The sequence below is a fragment of the Carassius auratus genome, chromosome 46 (genome assembly GCF_003368295.1).
Source record: "Carassius auratus strain Wakin chromosome 46, ASM336829v1, whole genome shotgun sequence".
Taxonomy (NCBI): Eukaryota; Metazoa; Chordata; class Actinopteri; order Cypriniformes; family Cyprinidae; genus Carassius; species Carassius auratus.
In genome coordinates, this window is record NC_039288.1 from 13,020,795 (window position 1) to 13,037,369 (window position 16,575).

Here is a 16,575-nt window from a genome sequence, read left to right on the forward strand (position 1 = left end):
GAGCCTCTTTGTGTTTGTGAACATGCAAGATGAGGACTCTAGCATGGTAATTGTTGCCTAGTATTAGCAATTTTGTGTTATATTTTTAGGCTTGATAAAAGACATCAATGCTTATCAGTTACTTTAGATTTTAATTGTTGTTCTTAATTTGTAACATTTGATGACTGCTAATAATCAAATATCAATTAATTTAGTAAATTGTGGTAACAAAGGGCAGTAATGGATAATATTACTAATTTTGCAACCTACAGCCTGATGGAACCACAAGGCTCTAAATCATATAGACATATTTATTTCACATTCTTTTTCTTTATTTATAGTCTAATATTGTTTATGAACAGTTGCCTTTGTGTGGTCATTGTTTTGGAGAGATCCCTTCATCAACCAATGTACATTTTTCTGTGCAATCTGTGTTTAAATGGAATGTATGGAGCCACTGGATTTTATCCTAAATTCCTACATGATTTAATACTGGATTCATATGTGATTCCTTCTTACATGTGTGCTTTTCAATCTTTTGTTATCTATAGTTCAATTAAATGTGAATATTCTACATTAGCAGCGATGGCATATGACCGACATGTGGCCATATGTCAACCTTTAGACTATCACTCAAAGATGAACGCATATTCTTGCATCATGCTACTTTTAGTTTGTTGGACTGTACCATTTATTTCAACACTCATTGCTCTGCTTCTATCAAATAGGTTAGTATTATGTAAAAATCACATTGATAAACTGTATTGTGACAACTGGTCAATGGTAAAGCTGTCATGTGAATCAACTGTCACCAATAACATTTATGGATTAATAAGTATTTCATTTAATTTTTGCATTTTCGCTGTAATTATTGTATCCTATGTAAAGCTTGCTATTGCATGTAAAGCATCATTAGAGTGCAGAAGAAAATTTTGGCAGACATGTGTGCCTCATGTAATTTCATTATTTAATTTCAGCGTTGCAATGCTTTTTGATACAATGTACAACAGGTACGGCTCAAGCGATTTCCCAGATGATCTGCGTAATTTTTTGGCTTTAGAAATAATTATTGTGCCCCCTCTTTTAAATCCTGTAATCTATGGCTTAAACTTGAAAGAAGTCCGCAACAGAGTCTTGAAAGCATGTATAAATATCTTGAAAAAAACATAATAAACTTCTGTTGTATATATTTAATAGTCTTTATACAATACTAAATCCATATTTTAAACAACTATAACATAAATAAAGCAATGCTCATGTCATATCATGCTAAAAACATAAACCAAAATGTTCATACAGTAGTTACAATTTTTATTACTATGAAATAGGCTTAGTTCAGGTAATTTTTTGTAAAATGTTTTCTTAGTCAGTAGATAACAATGCAAAGAAATAAAAGCTCACTTATGTGTCGTTACATTCATAAAAAAAGAGAATGAGGAAATACAGTTTAGATTATTTTCCATCATGACGTATATTACTTTGCATAGTGTATTAAATTATTTTATTTAGTGACCTTAGGTTAATTACCTCAGGCTCTAAGAGAAGTTATTGCATCTTTTTATTCTCCTACCAGGCTTTTTTCTTTTTGTAAAATCTGATGTGTGGCTCACCTCAGTGCGGGTTTGGCATTAGTGTGCATAGAGGGCACATAGCGACCACAAAGGGGGTGCTTTCAAGCACCCTTTTGAAGCTAAAATGATAAATGGGATGACCTACGTTTTGTGCATTTACTCACTATTTACACACCCTTAAGCTATCGTAGGTGTATATGACTTTGTTTTTTTTTTTCAGATGAATGCAATCAGACCTGGCTCTTCCAAGCTTTATAATGGCAGTGAATAGTGGTCAGGATTTTGAAGCCAAAAAATTTAAACATCCATCATAAAAAGTACTCCACATGGCTCTGTGAGGTTAATAAAGGCCTTCTTAAGTGAAACAATAATTTGTATAAGAAATAAAGCACAAAGCTTATAAAGTTTTTAAATTGTAATTTCTATCTTCTGCTAACTGTCGTATGTGTATCACGAGAGTGCCACTCTAGAGCATGACGTTGGATGTAGGAGTAGCGTAAGCTACAGTGAGAAGTGATGACTGCGGTCAGAGGATTTCGATACAAGCCAAGAAGGGACTGGTTACCCTTTGCTGTAAAAAAAAAAAAAAAAAAAAAAAAAAAACCCAATATATTCTCACAGGAGCTTACACTGAACCTAAGTCGATTCACAGATACTTAAATATGGTTTATGATTTATTTAGTAAGCTTACCATATTAACATACCATATTTAAGTAAATTAATACAAAAAAGGATTAAAAAGCGAAAGTATAGTTAGCTTATTTCAAACAAACCAAAACCCAATATGTAATAAATGGAGGCATGGCAACTTAATTGAGAAACTTTTACTATCACATTCTTCCCTGATTCACAACACATAACAGGGACATGTTATCCACATCACACATACATCCCTTAAACTGTCAACATAAATCAAACTAGAACCTTTCTTAAAGTTACCATCTGAACTTTCCCTCCAGCGTTCCACTTACTGGTAAGTCACTCAACTTTTCCAGCAGGAAAATGGTTTCAGGATGCATTGTCCTTCCTCATTCAATATAAATTTGTGAAAATGTTTCACAGCAAATACAATACCAAGACAAATGCAGGGCCAAGCCTTCTTTGTCCAGTTAAAGGGGTCATATGATGTGGCTAAAAAGAACATTATTTTGTGTATTTGGTTTAATGAAATGTGTTATGCTGTTTTAAGGTAAAAAAACACATTATTTTCCACATACTGTACAATATTGTTTCTCCTATATTCCCCGCCTTTCTGAAAGAAAGAAAAAATCTATCTGTGGAAATCACGCCCCTTACGCCCTTTAACATATGATACCATGACCTGGTATGACGAGACAAAACCAATAAAATTCAATATAAACGAGGCATTTGCTGCATCCAGAGGGGACATAATTACTGATTATAATGACTTATACTGTCTTTTTACGCGTTGTGTTGCATTCCACAGCATACACATAAAATCAGGTCTGCATTTGTGATTGGAGTAACGACAAACAACAAGCAATACTCTACACTGCCCAAAACTTGCATTTGAATCATCAGTGGAAAATCCTTTAAATATGAAAGCATACTTACAGGCTGCAAGTCAGCATTATTTGTCAGAACACTGGCATTGTAGGCTACTGTCCCAGGAAACAATCCTCATCCTCTGTAAAACTGCCCCAAAGACATATGGAGGCTTGTGCTTGTATTTGCTTTGATATTGTATTTGCCGTATACTTCAGGAGAAACTCCCTGCACTCCCCCCACTCACCATCATGAACAGAACTGTGGCTGCAGTAGAGTCATTCAGGTTCCTGGGCACCTCCATCTCTCAGGACCTGAAGTGGCACATTCACATTGACTTAATTTTCCTTCCTTCACCAGCTGAGGAAGTCCTTCCTGACACAGGAGCTGCTCAAACAGTTCTTCTCGACCGTCTTGTGTTCATCTATAACTGTTTGGTTTGGCTCAGCTACCAAATCAGACAACAGAAGACCACAAAGGAGAGTCAGGACTGCTGAGAGGATTACTGGTGCCCCCTGCCCAACCTCCAAGGTCTTTACACTTCCAGAGTGTGAAAAAGGGCTGGTAAAATCACTCTGGATCCCTCAGACCCAACACAGTCCCCCCGTGAACTGTTGCTCTACAGAGCACTGAGCACCAAAACAGCCAGACACAAGAACAGTTTTTCCCCCAGGCAATATCCCATCTGAACAAGACATAACACACCTCAGGACTGTACATCTGCATCAAAACTCAAAACCTTCATCTGTAAATAGCACATAAGCACATTCACAATTCTGTCTTTTAACATTTTCTTTTTCTCTATATTTTATTAACATATTTGTATTTAGAATTTAACATCTATTTTCTTTATTATTGTTGTTTTTATTACCTTAAATTATATGTATGTCTGCACTATGTTTGTACTTTCTGTATTGGAAGCCCCTGAGACCAAGACATATTTCTTGTGTCAAGCATAGTGAAAGTTTTGCCTCCCACCAACATTTAGAACAAGTCCTCCACTCTTGATATAGGGCAAGTCTCCACTTTTGCTCCCTGCCTGATTGATTGTCAGCATATAGTTTCCACAAATGGAACAACTTTAAAACAATACATTCTACATAGATGTATAACTTAAACTACATGATCTGAGCTGTTTTTGTTCTTTACCATTTATTTAATCTGCATTTAACATGCAAAACCCCAAAAATGTCAAGACTTTAAAACTTTCAAGTTTATAACTGAACAACTTCTAAAAACTAATTAATAGTTGATTTTGTCAACACATATGTAACACTGCTGTAATACGGTACAAAGCTTCCAGTGTGTATATTGAATGCTGCAGTGACAATGTAGTTATGCTGACGTGAAGCTGATGCAAAGCTCAGGCTTGCGATGTAAAACAGGTATAACAGTGTGTATAGCTCAGACATACATAACAACTGACAAACAGAAAACCAAGAGGAACTTAAATACACAGAGATAACTAACTAAAGGGTGAACAGGTGTGCTGATTGATTAGTGTCCAAAATGGCTGGAAAACTAGGGCTGTGTAAGAAAGCTCTAAAATGCTGCCTTCGGAGGCAGCATTCCAAGTCAGCAAGGCATCAAGGCACGTTTGAATCCAAATTCTGCTTTACGACCTGTCTACAGAGGTACCTTCTTCTGATCAACTTTTGAAGGCAGCATAGATGAATCTTTCACTGCCTTTGATATTCCACAGTCCTGTGCGTTCCATTCCGTGACTGTTGAGCTAAAACATAAAGATGTCATCTGAAAGTTGCATCTGGTTGTCAGTTTGTGTGTAAATGTACATGTTTGAACAAGTTTAGTACTTTTGATGTTATTTCTAGAGATGAATCAATATTATAGTATTAAATATTTGTTTAGTTATCACCAAAACTCATTCTGTTTTGTTGTAGATCTTTAAACCATTACGCTGCCTCAGAAGTCTGACCAAAATAACTTTCATGAAGTGCCTTTATGCAAAAACACTACCTGCAAAGTCATTGCCTCATACGGCAGCTAGGCAGCAAGTCAGCTGCTTAGGCTTTCGGATGCAGACTAGAACATAGACAAAAGTAACTAATGAAATGAAACTAAGTGTCCATGAAAATAGAAACTAACACAAAATACCTGTCACACCCATAGCCTACATTATATTAAATAAAATACATAAATGAAATATAATGATATTTAATATGAGCTATAAGCGGTATTGTTTCGTATTATAAAATGACAACAAAATCCTTTAAAAATGTGTGCACACAAATGTTTACAGCATGTGTGGGGTTGTTTGCATTAAATATGCATTGTTGGTAAATTTGATTTTTATTTAAACAAATTAAGGGTCTTTGCAAAGTGTTGCCCATGAGTGCATAATTAATCCCAAGAAATTTTATAATATCTCTTACATATTTCCCTAATGACAAATCAGTAAATATAAAACGTAGAAAGTCCTCACTACTTTTCTGTTTTGCAACCACCTGTGGATTCTGTATGTTTGTTTTCCTTGTTTTCTGACTGTGGTTGCATTATTTCTTTAGGTAACAACGATAATTGAAGCCTCATTAAATGTCTGTTTTAGTTATGTGTTTTACTGAGCTTTGATTAATATTATTTTATGTTTGGTAATGCTACAGACATTTGTTAATTTAATGTCATTTGAAGGACTATCCATACCATGATGGACAACATGACATATCCTGTGATATTGACACTTATGGTGCCAAAAGATACTAAATCATATAGGCATGTATATTTTATTTGTTTTCTTGCATTATATGTGCTCATCTTGTCAATTAATATTCGTCTTGTTATGGTCATTGTCACGGAGAAAGCTCTTCATGAACCAATGTACATATTCCTGGGTCATCTGTGTGTAAATGGGGTTTATGGAGCCTCAGGATTCTACCCTAAAATTTTGGCTGATTTAATACTGGATTCATATGTGATCTCCTCTAACATGTGTACTTTGCAAACCTTTGTTATCTACAGCTCTTTTCTCTCTGAGATCACAATATTAACAGTGATGGCTTATGACAGATACGTAGCCATATGTAAACCTTTAGACTATCATTCCAAATTATCTAAAAACACCTGTGTAAAATTAGTTCTGCTCTCATTGGTTGTTTCAAACACATTTTCAATTGCATCAGTCCTGTTATCAAAATTAAGGCCCTTTTGTAAATATCACATTGACAAATTATATTGTGATAACTGGTCAATTGTAAAACTGTCTTGTACATCAAATTTTGTTAACAATGTCTTAGGATATGCCATGACAGTCATATTTTTAAGCTTTATAGTTTTTATCATAGTGTCCTACTTTAAACTAATCGCTGCATGTAAATCTTCTTTAGAAAACAGAAAGAAATTTTGGCAAACGTGTCTGCCACACATATTTTCACTTATTAATTTCACTGTTGCTTATCTTTTTGATATCATGTATAGTAGATATGGTGCAAATGACATTCCAGAGAGTTTGCGTAATTTTTTGGCTCTAGAACTGGTGATAGTTCCGCCTGTGTTCAATCCTCTAATCTATGGGTTAAATATTAGAGCAGTGCGCAAAAGAGTTTTCACTCAATGTGTTGCATCAAGAGTAAATGCTTCACTAACAATCAAAATTTAATTATGTGCTAAAACTGATACATGTAAAATGCAACTGGCTTTAACAATGAATTGTGACAAACTGTGAGAAAGAGTGTGATTTTAACAAACATATTTAAAGTGTGATGTGCTGTGTGGAAAAATAAAAATCTGCTGTGAATCTAATAAACACACAGTCTAATGTTGTCAATTGCATTAGATCCGATCCTTCCAGCTGCACGACTATTATGTCAGAACACTATTTAAATTACTAATATTTTATTTTAAGGATATTAAGTATTATAGAGTTATAAACCTACATAAAAAAATAAAATTTATATATATATATATATATATATATATATATATATATATATATATATATATATATATATATATATATATATATACTAATGTAAATCTTTTTATTATTCTCGGTCATCTGTGTGTAAATGGTATTTATGAAGCCTCAGGATTTAATCCCTAAATTTCAGTCTGATATAATATTAAATTCATATGTGATCTCCTGCTCTGTAGAACTTTGTTATGTACAGGTTTTTTTCTTTAAATTTACAGCTTCAACAGTGATGTTCCATAGTAGATATGTGGCTGTTTGTCACCTTTTAGACACTATCAACATTTTTCATATCTTATGCTGGTCTGTCGCATGCGTTATGTTCATTGCCGTGCTTCTGTCAAATAGGCTGGTACAGTATGATGTAAAAATCACATTGAGTTCAGTTGTGCATGGGGCAAAAGAGGGGGGGGGGGGCAATGTCGGGAGGGGGTTCAGCTTCCTGACAGATTGTCACTTCGCATAGTTAACAGTAATAACGGTCACGCAGTTTCCACAAAAAGGTGTTGTTGCTGCACTGACAATTTTATTATTTTGCCTATATAGTGTGGCAATTTAAAGGCTAAACATGACATTTCTCACTAACAGGGTAATAAAAGAGCTGTTTAGAGATGCCGCTGCAGAAGACTGTTGAGAGACACATTATTTTATATGATATATTATTTTTTCTAATAATTCAATGGCAAATTGTCAATTATTCCTCACTTTGAAACTGATTAATTTGTCTTCTTTATTGCACTCTAGATCAAATATACATTTTACAATGATGAATGGTCATAATATAATCTGTCCCCCCACAGTTTTGTAATGAACACTAATTGAACAGAAAATAAAATTGTGATATAGTAGTGTGCTTATCATTTGACAAAGGATGGTTGCAGCAGGATTCATGCAAAGCGCAGTGTTCACGTGTGCATCTGATGACTGACGTTTCCATTTACAGTCAGTAAATACTGCATGAGCTTTGAGTTTAACCTGCTTCTTTAATGACTTCTCCTTATCCAGTTTAAGTTGCATACATTTTGTTCTTGCATTGATGTTACGTTAGTAGCAATTTTGTACTTCGAGAGTCAGTTTAAGATGATATAACTATACAGTAGCCCATGTTATTATTTTGTTGTTAGGATAGTTAAAGTGATCATATATCGATAGATAGTCAAATGATTGGTAATCTTTTTGTGTTGGCTTGGAAAACAGTCCCAATCAACCTGAAATCACTCTTTGAAATCATGATTGCATTACAGTATGTTGTTTTAAAGGTGTCAAATGATGTGATTTCAAATTTTCCTTTCTCTTTGGAGTGTTACAAGCTCTTGGTGAATGAAGAAGATCTGTAAAGTGTCAAAGACTAAAGTCTCAAATCCAAAGCCAAATTCTTTATAAAATCTGAGTCAACCACGCCCTCCTAAAACAGCTCATTCTAACATGCCCCCACATCTACGTCACAATATGGGAAGATTTGCATAAAAAATGTTCACTCAGAGAAAGAAGGTGTAACTTTTATTCTCTGTTGCCAACACCACCATGTTGTGGAGAGACTGTGTGTTTTGTTGTAAAAGAGACACTACTTTGTTTGGCCTTTCAAAAGAAATCTAGAAATCACTGGTTAAGTTGTACCTAACACTGTTCCAGAATATTTCAGCCCAAATATTCAGATGTGTGCAGAGCATTTTACGGAGGATGAGTAGCCTGGAAGAGTAACCTACAATGCCAGTGTTTTTATAAAGTGGTCCAATTACAACTTTGCAAAGACAGTATGGCGATTCTGACTCATAGCCTGTAAGCTGAGGTGGACAGTAGTGAAGTATTTTTACTTTAGTCAAGTAAATTTAATACATATCTTTAGTTTGTCAGAGTGTTTTTCTTTGGCATGTTTTTTTCTCTCTACATTCTAACTATTAAGTAGGGTATGTAGCTGAGGCCGTGAGGTAATGTCACAGACAGCCGTCTAAACGTCCCAGGGGCTACTCCCGTGGTAATGGTAGAGTTGGTACTTAGTGCTCGTCATGATTCTGACCTGCACTCCTCTCAGCATGGCGGCGTGAGTATACTGTTCCCCATAGTGCCCCCTAGAGGACGCAGTTCGAAGTTCCCTTGAAAGGGAACTTCTCAGGTTGCGAATGTAACCATGGTTCCCTGAGTAGGGAACGAGACACTGCGTCCTCTAGCTCCATGCCATGCTTCGGTTTCAAGCTTCAGACGAAGAAGTGAATGGCATGTTCTGAAATAGACAATTCTTTATTTTTTATCAAAACAAAATTATTTGTTTGGACCAATATTTATTTTCGATGTTTTTTTATCAAAACAAAATTATTTGTTTGGACCAATATTTATTTTCGATGTTTTTTTATCAAAACAAAATTATTTGTTTGGACCAATATTTATTTTCGATGTTTCAACAAATTCTAACTGACCCTCTGATGTCACATGTACTATTTTGATGATGTTTTATTACCTTTCTGGACATGGACAGTATACCGTACACACATTTTCAATGGAGGGACAGAAAGCTCTCGGACTAAATCTAAAATATCTTAAACTGTGTTCAGAAGATGAACGGAGGTCTCACGGGTTTGGAACGACACAAGGGGACACAAGAGTCATTATGGGTGAACTATCCCTTTAAGAGCCAGTTGCGCTCGTGCCATGATGGATTTGCTATTTACATGGTGAAATTTGGCAAGCGCAAAGACAGAGTGCATCTCTGAGATGAAACGGAGCTGCTCATGTGATAGCAAATAGATACATGCGATGACTATCCATTATGACATGTAGGCATTCATGCACACATATATATATTTAATTAGCCTACAAAAAAATGTTATGCATTGCAATCCTTTAATTTTTATCATCCTTGTGTTTAATAAGAAGTGTGTACACTCTTTAAATAACAAAGAAAAAACATTGCGCCAGACTTTAGACTAGGTTGAGCTGGTCTATGGCGCAGTCTATTTTCAGCTCCTTAAAATAACATTGCACCAGCAATGCGTCTGAACATACGGCTTCATTAGACCAGCAAACACATTGTCGCTAAAATGAGTGCAAATGCATTTGCTAATTTAACGACATGGCACTGGATGAGAAAATGTGAACGCCGCCGGACTGAAACTAGCAAACACATTTGCTGAATTGGGAATAGCGAACATGCAATAAGGGATGCTCTTGATATCCATTGTGACGCAGCTCTTGCAAATTATCTTTTAATAATTTGTCTGTCTTTTTGAAGCTTAAGTTACATAACATTTTTCTTTAGTTTTAATTTGCCTAACTATTGATCTGACCCTGTAGAAGCCATAATCCCACTCTGTCTCTCTCCTGCTTTCTTTTTTTATTTTATTTTTATTTTTTTCGTATGGTGGGTGTTTAGAGCAGTGCTGATTGGGGTGAACGGAGGTGCGCTCACTCTATTGATTAGTAAGACTGCCACTTAAGGCTGGCAGTCATGCATATGCTCCGGAATGGAGAAATATCATGTCCACATCACAGGCTTTTGTGATTAACAAATGTCAAATCGTGATTTTGATTCAATTTCGATTAATCGCGCAGCCCTACCATCAAGCTGCATAGATGATAACGTATTTAACTTCTCCGTGATGAGAAAACTCTCCGAATTCTCTTACTTTGTGTCAACAATGTCTTTTTGACCTACTTTTTGCTGCTCTGCTGCACTCTGTTTTTCTGCACTTGTCCTGCATGCATGCGTTTCTCGTGTGCTCGCTCCTCTGCCACTCTCCATACAGGAGAGTCACCGTGGGTGGCATTTTTAAACAAACTCTCTGGCATTCGTTATTCACTATTTCGGACACCATGTTATGATATAAATGTGACAAGACAAATACTTGTTGTGGATTCTGATCATTTATACATAGAATTGCACCGCGACACAGTACCGGAACCAAAGTTTTTGTCAGGCTTACAATCACAGTTAAGACTGTTCTTTTTGGCCATCTCTTCCTTGAAAAGAGTTGGTGACTTTCAAGACCTCTCTGTGACCACTCCTTTCTGGAGTTTGCGCCTGGTGTGACTAAGTCATTCTTATATCCTAAGCCAGGGTATGTACCTAAAGTGACTACCGTAGTTCCTAGAGGTCGGAATCTTTAGGCACTTCAAATTCCAATCCGATTCCGATTCCGGGAGTCATGATCCAATTCCAAAACGATTCCTGATCTTCATTTTTTCCTACTTAATTCTTCTTCTCTGCAGACACATCTTTGACAATCTCAGAATTTTTACAAAAATGTAACAGATTGAATTACCTGAAAAAAAAACATTTCATTTTGTGCCTTTTTTGACCCGAAGGAGCCAAGTATGACTCCCAAACGAAGCAGACCAGAGGGTTAAGAGGATGCACAAATAGTTTGAATATATAGTTTATTAATCTATTTAGTACCATATTAGCATAAAGATGCAGAATCATGCTAGAAAATATCATACACACACATTTTTTTTAAATTACTATAAATATAAAGTATAAGAGTATTAAGTGCGAGTATTAATATTTATAGTGTTTAACCCTTGTGGATTGTTCAAATTCACTACCCTTACGGTATGTTCGGGATGAAAACATCCACTCAATTAAACTGCTGTAAAAATTTATCAGATTCATTTTTTTTTTTTTTTTTTTTGCATAAATCTGTTAATCAACTTCAGTCCTGATCAATACTACCAAATGTTTTTAAAAAATATCCAAAGTTCCTAAATTATGTCACTGATTTGGGGGGAAAAAAACACACAAAATTACTTATTTTCAATATAATAGTAATTGTGGCGCATTAGTAGCAACATTGGCTTTGATGCATTTTTAGTTTTTGTGCAGCATTAGATTTATTTTTTTTTCTCCCTAATTTGTTGTTGGTGGCTGTTTTTGCCCCATTGACTTCAACATTTTTTGACACTATATAATCATGCATTATTGATTGTTTGTGGTTTTCCCTTTTGGGAAGAGGTAAAATTTATTATTTTTGTAGAATCTCACACACGCACAAACACTTTAATTTGCTTTTATACTCCTCCACCTAGTGATTAACTGTAAAAAATAACAAATGTTACCTCTTCCCAACAGGGAAAACCACCAACAATCAAGAATCTCAAACACACAAACACTATAATTTGCTGTTATACTCCATGTAACTCCACATAGAAGCCAGAAACTAAGCCTTTTTTTTTTTTTTGCACAGGCCTATCTAAAGGGTTAATGGTCCCACCTAGTGATCAACTGTAAATATATATATATATATATATATATATATATATATATATATATATATATATATATATTTACCTCTTCCCAAAAGGGAAAACCACAAACAATCAAGAATGCATGATTTGATGGCCTTGCAATCAAAAAAAAATTAGTTATAATGGAAGTCAACGTGGCAAAAACAGCCACCAAAAACAAATGAGGGAGAAAAAATTTAAATCTAATGCTAAACAAAAACTAACAATGAATAAAAGCCAATCTTGTTACTAATCTTTGACATGCCCAACATGTGTGTGTGTGTTTTTTTCCCAAATCAGTAACATCGTTTATGAACCTGGTAATTAGAGAGTTAAAATATAGGAATTTTTTTAAACATTTGGTAGTTTTTATCAGGACTGAGGTTGATTAATATATTTATGCAAAAAAATAAAAATAAATATCTGATACATTGTTACAGCAGTTTAATTTAGTGGATGTTTTTATCCACGAACATACCGAAAGGGTAGTGGATTTGCCCAAAGTGTAACGTTGAGTTTTTGAAAAATTTCAAAAGCATTTTCCCAAAATATGGGTCAAAATAAGATTTGTCACCAAAAATCATTCCATTAGCTCAAACACAGAGAAAGTTGTGTCCAAAATAAGACTCAACTTTACCCCCTAGTGGACGAAAACGTCCCCAATAACGCATAAGGGTAAAAAAAAAAAAAAAAAAAAGAGCGAATAATTAATCCTAAGAGATTTCATAAATCTCTTACAGACATCCCTACTGATAAAGAACTTATAAAAATCTACCAGACCTCATTATTCCTGCAGCAAGCAGTGAATGGATATTAAAGCCTAATGAATTGTAAACCATTTTGAATGTTTGTTAATATTGCTTGCAATTTGCATTGCATTGTCATTTGTTTCATGTGATTTGAGGAATCATCTATATACCATGATGGATAACATGTCTTACCCTGTGATACTGACTCTCATGGTGCCCAAGGACACAAAATCATATAGGCATGCATATTTTATTTGCTTTCTTGCCTTGTATGTGCTTATATTGTCAATTAATATTCGTCTTGTTATGGCCATTATCATGGAGAAATCTCTTCATGGACCAATGTACATATTTTTGGGTCATTTGTGTATAAATGGGATTTATGGAGCTACAGGATTCTACCCTAAAATGTTGTCTGATTTAATATTGGATTCATATGTGATCTCCTTTCATATGTGTGGTCTGCAGATATTTGTGATTTACAGCTCTTTACTGTGTGAGTTCACAATCTTAACAGTGATGTCTTATGATAGATATGTAGCCATATGTAAACCTTTAGACTATCATTCCAAATTAACTAAAAACACCTGTGTGAAATTAATTCTGTTTTCATGGATTGTTCCCATTTTTTCTATTTTAACTGCCACTCTGTTATCACATTTTAGGCCAATTTGTGCCTATCATATAGATAAATTATATTGTGACAACTGGTCAGTTGTAAAACTCTCCTGTGCTTCATCTTTTGTTAATAATGTTTATGGATATATTGGTGCTGTTTTATTTTTTAGTTTTGTAGTAATTATCATATTGTCCTATATAAAACTGATCGCTGCATGTAAAATATCTTTAGAAAGCAGAAGGAAATTCTGGAAAACATGTCTGCCACATATATTTTCACTGATAAATTTGACTTTTGCAATGCTTTTTGATATTATGTATAGCAGATATGGTTCAGATGATATTTCAGAGAGTTTGCGTAATTTTTTGGCTCTAGAACTGGTGATAGTCCCACCTGTGTTCAATCCTCTTATCTATGGGTTAAATATTAGAGCAGTGCGCATAAGTGTTTTTACTTTATGTGTTGCATCAAAAGTAAATGTTTCAAGTGCACAAAAAAGAGGAAAACATAATTAAAAATAATATTCATGACAATTAGGTTTTCATATATATAAAGTATGGCAAAAAGTGAAAACAAGTGTGTTTTTAATAAGCATATTACGGTAGCACTTTATTTTACAGTCCTGTTCCCCATGTACATACTATGTACTTATTATATTAATTACAATAACTATGTAATAACTAGGTACTAACCCTGTACCTACCCCTAAACCTAACCCTACCCCATGTAGTTACCTTGTATTACCAGAACTTTCTTGGATAAATACACTGTAAGTACACTATAAGTTCATGTAATTACACGTACTGTAAAATAAAGTGCAACTCATATTACTAATAAAGTGTGATATGTGTATAAATAGATGTATCTTGATTAAAAAACAAAACTATGATTAAATAGAGATTTGTTTAACAATATCAAGTCCTCCTGGAGTATAATGGTCTCTGATATGTTTTCACCTCCATGCCTTTTTATATCTAAATGTCATTATTTTGTGTTTGTATAATTTATCCTTGCTGTTTTTGTAAGATAGAGTAATTTTTTGTACAAATCTATTTTTAAGTTATTATTTTAGATTTTTATTGCAAAATTTAGCAACATTTTGTTCATGATGGCCCTGTCTCTCAACTTGGTTGTTGAAACCATACTCCAACCCAGAGCTCCATCCATGTGAAAAATGGTACACCTCAAAGTGGGATTTTTTAACTTCTTTGTGTGACAACCATCAGCTGAACCCAGTTTACTGCCTGGCTGGCTTAGTGCTGGAGTTTCTGCAGGAACGGTTTTCCACAGAACTCCCTGAAGATAGTACATGGTGTCCTTGGCTACTCTTCGCCCCTCTGAGTGGTCAGTCGTTGGGAAGAGACCTGCTTGTTGCACATTTCCTCCATGGCACCCTGAGGCTGAGGCCTCTGGTACTTTCTCAGGTCTCGTCCTGGGTTCTGGCCAAAATCCTAGAAGCTCTCAGTAGGCATCCCTTTTAACCACTGGTTCCAGAGATATCCTTTCCAGTTAATGTTTTGTTATTACTATGAAAGGATAAAGACTTGCTGTGGTTTTCGATCATTTATTCAGTGCGCACACAAATAACGTTCAACATTCTATGCTGGTGCACTACATAAGACTGCCAACACAGTAACGGAACCAAAGTTTTCATCTGGCATAATATCACATCTTCCTCTCTTTAAAAGTAAAACTTTCCTTTGAAATGTTTTGTTCTATCAATTTGTACTTGTGGCAAAAATAAAATATTCATAACATAAAATTCACCACAATTTTCACGTTAACTTCTCTTTTTTTCACGTTTCAATTAAATTTTCAGTAGGTCTAACAGTAAATTTTGGTCTGCAATACTTCCCAGGTTAAGCAGTAGCTTCCTTTGTCAAATATGAGTCAGTGTGATCCACAGAACTGTTGTCAGCTTGTTCACTTGTGGAAATGTCAGACACATCTTTGCCATTTGACTTTGACTCGGCTTCTTGAACAGTAATTGTGGTCTTAAAGGAAATAGGTTCATTTTCCAACTCAGAGTTAAACAGTTGAGTTTACCATTTTCAAATCAATTCAGCCGATCTTGGGTTCTGCTGTAGCACTTTAGCTTAGCTTAGCATAGATAACTAAATCTGATTTGAGCGTAAGCATCTCACTCAAAAATGCAGTAGCCCCTCACTGCAGAACACAAAATCCAGGGGGCGGAGTTGGATCTACGTTCAGGGGGCGGAGTTGGATCTAAGTCCAGGGGGCGGCGTTGGATCTTGTCCCACAGCATTTAGATTGGACATATGGCAGATTAACGTCATAAATATTCACGTCATACTTACTATTGTTTCCGCATTGAGTCATAAGTAAAGTTATTCTTTTGACGAAAAAATAAACTTAGCAAGAACATTTTTTTAAAATAACACTTTAAATGCTTAGTTACAAACACTGTAGTCCGGCGCACATAATAATGGGCAAGTACCAAATATTTTAATATTTTCATTTGGATGAACGTTTGTATTAATTTCAAAAACATTAACTACCTAAATAAAAAATAGAATCATACATTTCACAATGACTGAAATGCCCGTAGTCTCTTGTTACAAGTAAGAATAAAAACAATTGTTTTTTGATTGGCTAAAGTTTACCCTCTCAGTAGTCCACTTTGACTTCAAATTAATAAGAAGGCACATCTGCTTTTATTGGAATAGTATTAAATCAAGTGTCTACTACATATTTTCTAATCAAGTAGAAAATAGGTGTGCTTTCTTCTACTGATCATGAACTGTGGCGAGTGGGGTGGGGCCGAGGGACGTGGGAACAAGGAGTGAGGTCTCGAGTCCCACGTAGGAGATGGAAGGATATAAAACTGGAGCGACGATAGTGAAGGACGAGAGAGGACCAGGCCTGGGCTTTTAGTTTATGTTTTGCTTTTTATTTGTGCGCATCAGTCGTCCGTGAGGGGCTGATGCCCTGTTTTGTTTATTTTGTGATTATTAAAATGATGTTTGATTGTGCGCCAGTTCCCACCTC

The 16,575-nt window shown here is 35.1% G+C and overlaps 3 protein-coding genes across 3 annotated transcripts; all 3 read left to right on the forward strand.

The window, feature by feature from the left end:
* Positions 1–219: 219 nt before the first annotated feature.
* Positions 220–1,149, forward strand: or62b5 (odorant receptor, family 62, subfamily B, member 5). Its single transcript, XM_026234072.1, has one exon. It carries the CDS (start codon positions 220–222, stop codon positions 1,147–1,149), a length of 930 nt encoding a protein of 309 aa, XP_026089857.1.
* A 4,572-nt stretch (positions 1,150–5,721) lies between these two features.
* LOC113063666 (putative gustatory receptor clone PTE03) lies at positions 5,722–6,669 on the forward strand. Its single transcript, XM_026234000.1, has one exon. It carries the CDS (start codon positions 5,722–5,724, stop codon positions 6,667–6,669), a length of 948 nt encoding a protein of 315 aa, XP_026089785.1.
* Positions 6,670–13,121: 6,452 nt separating this feature from the next.
* Positions 13,122–14,081, forward strand: LOC113063667 (olfactory receptor 1509-like). The gene has a single exon (XM_026234001.1). It carries the CDS (start codon positions 13,122–13,124, stop codon positions 14,079–14,081), a length of 960 nt encoding a protein of 319 aa, XP_026089786.1.
* Positions 14,082–16,575: the final 2,494 nt, after the last annotated feature.

What these genes read in the sequence shown, in the direction of transcription:
- or62b5 (XM_026234072.1), top strand. Translation starts at nt 220, where the DNA reads ATGGATAATATTACTAATTTTGCAACCTACAGCCTGATGGAACCACAA.
- LOC113063666 (XM_026234000.1), top strand. Translation starts at nt 5,722, where the DNA reads ATGGACAACATGACATATCCTGTGATATTGACACTTATGGTGCCAAAA.
- LOC113063667 (XM_026234001.1), top strand. Translation starts at nt 13,122, where the DNA reads ATGGATAACATGTCTTACCCTGTGATACTGACTCTCATGGTGCCCAAG.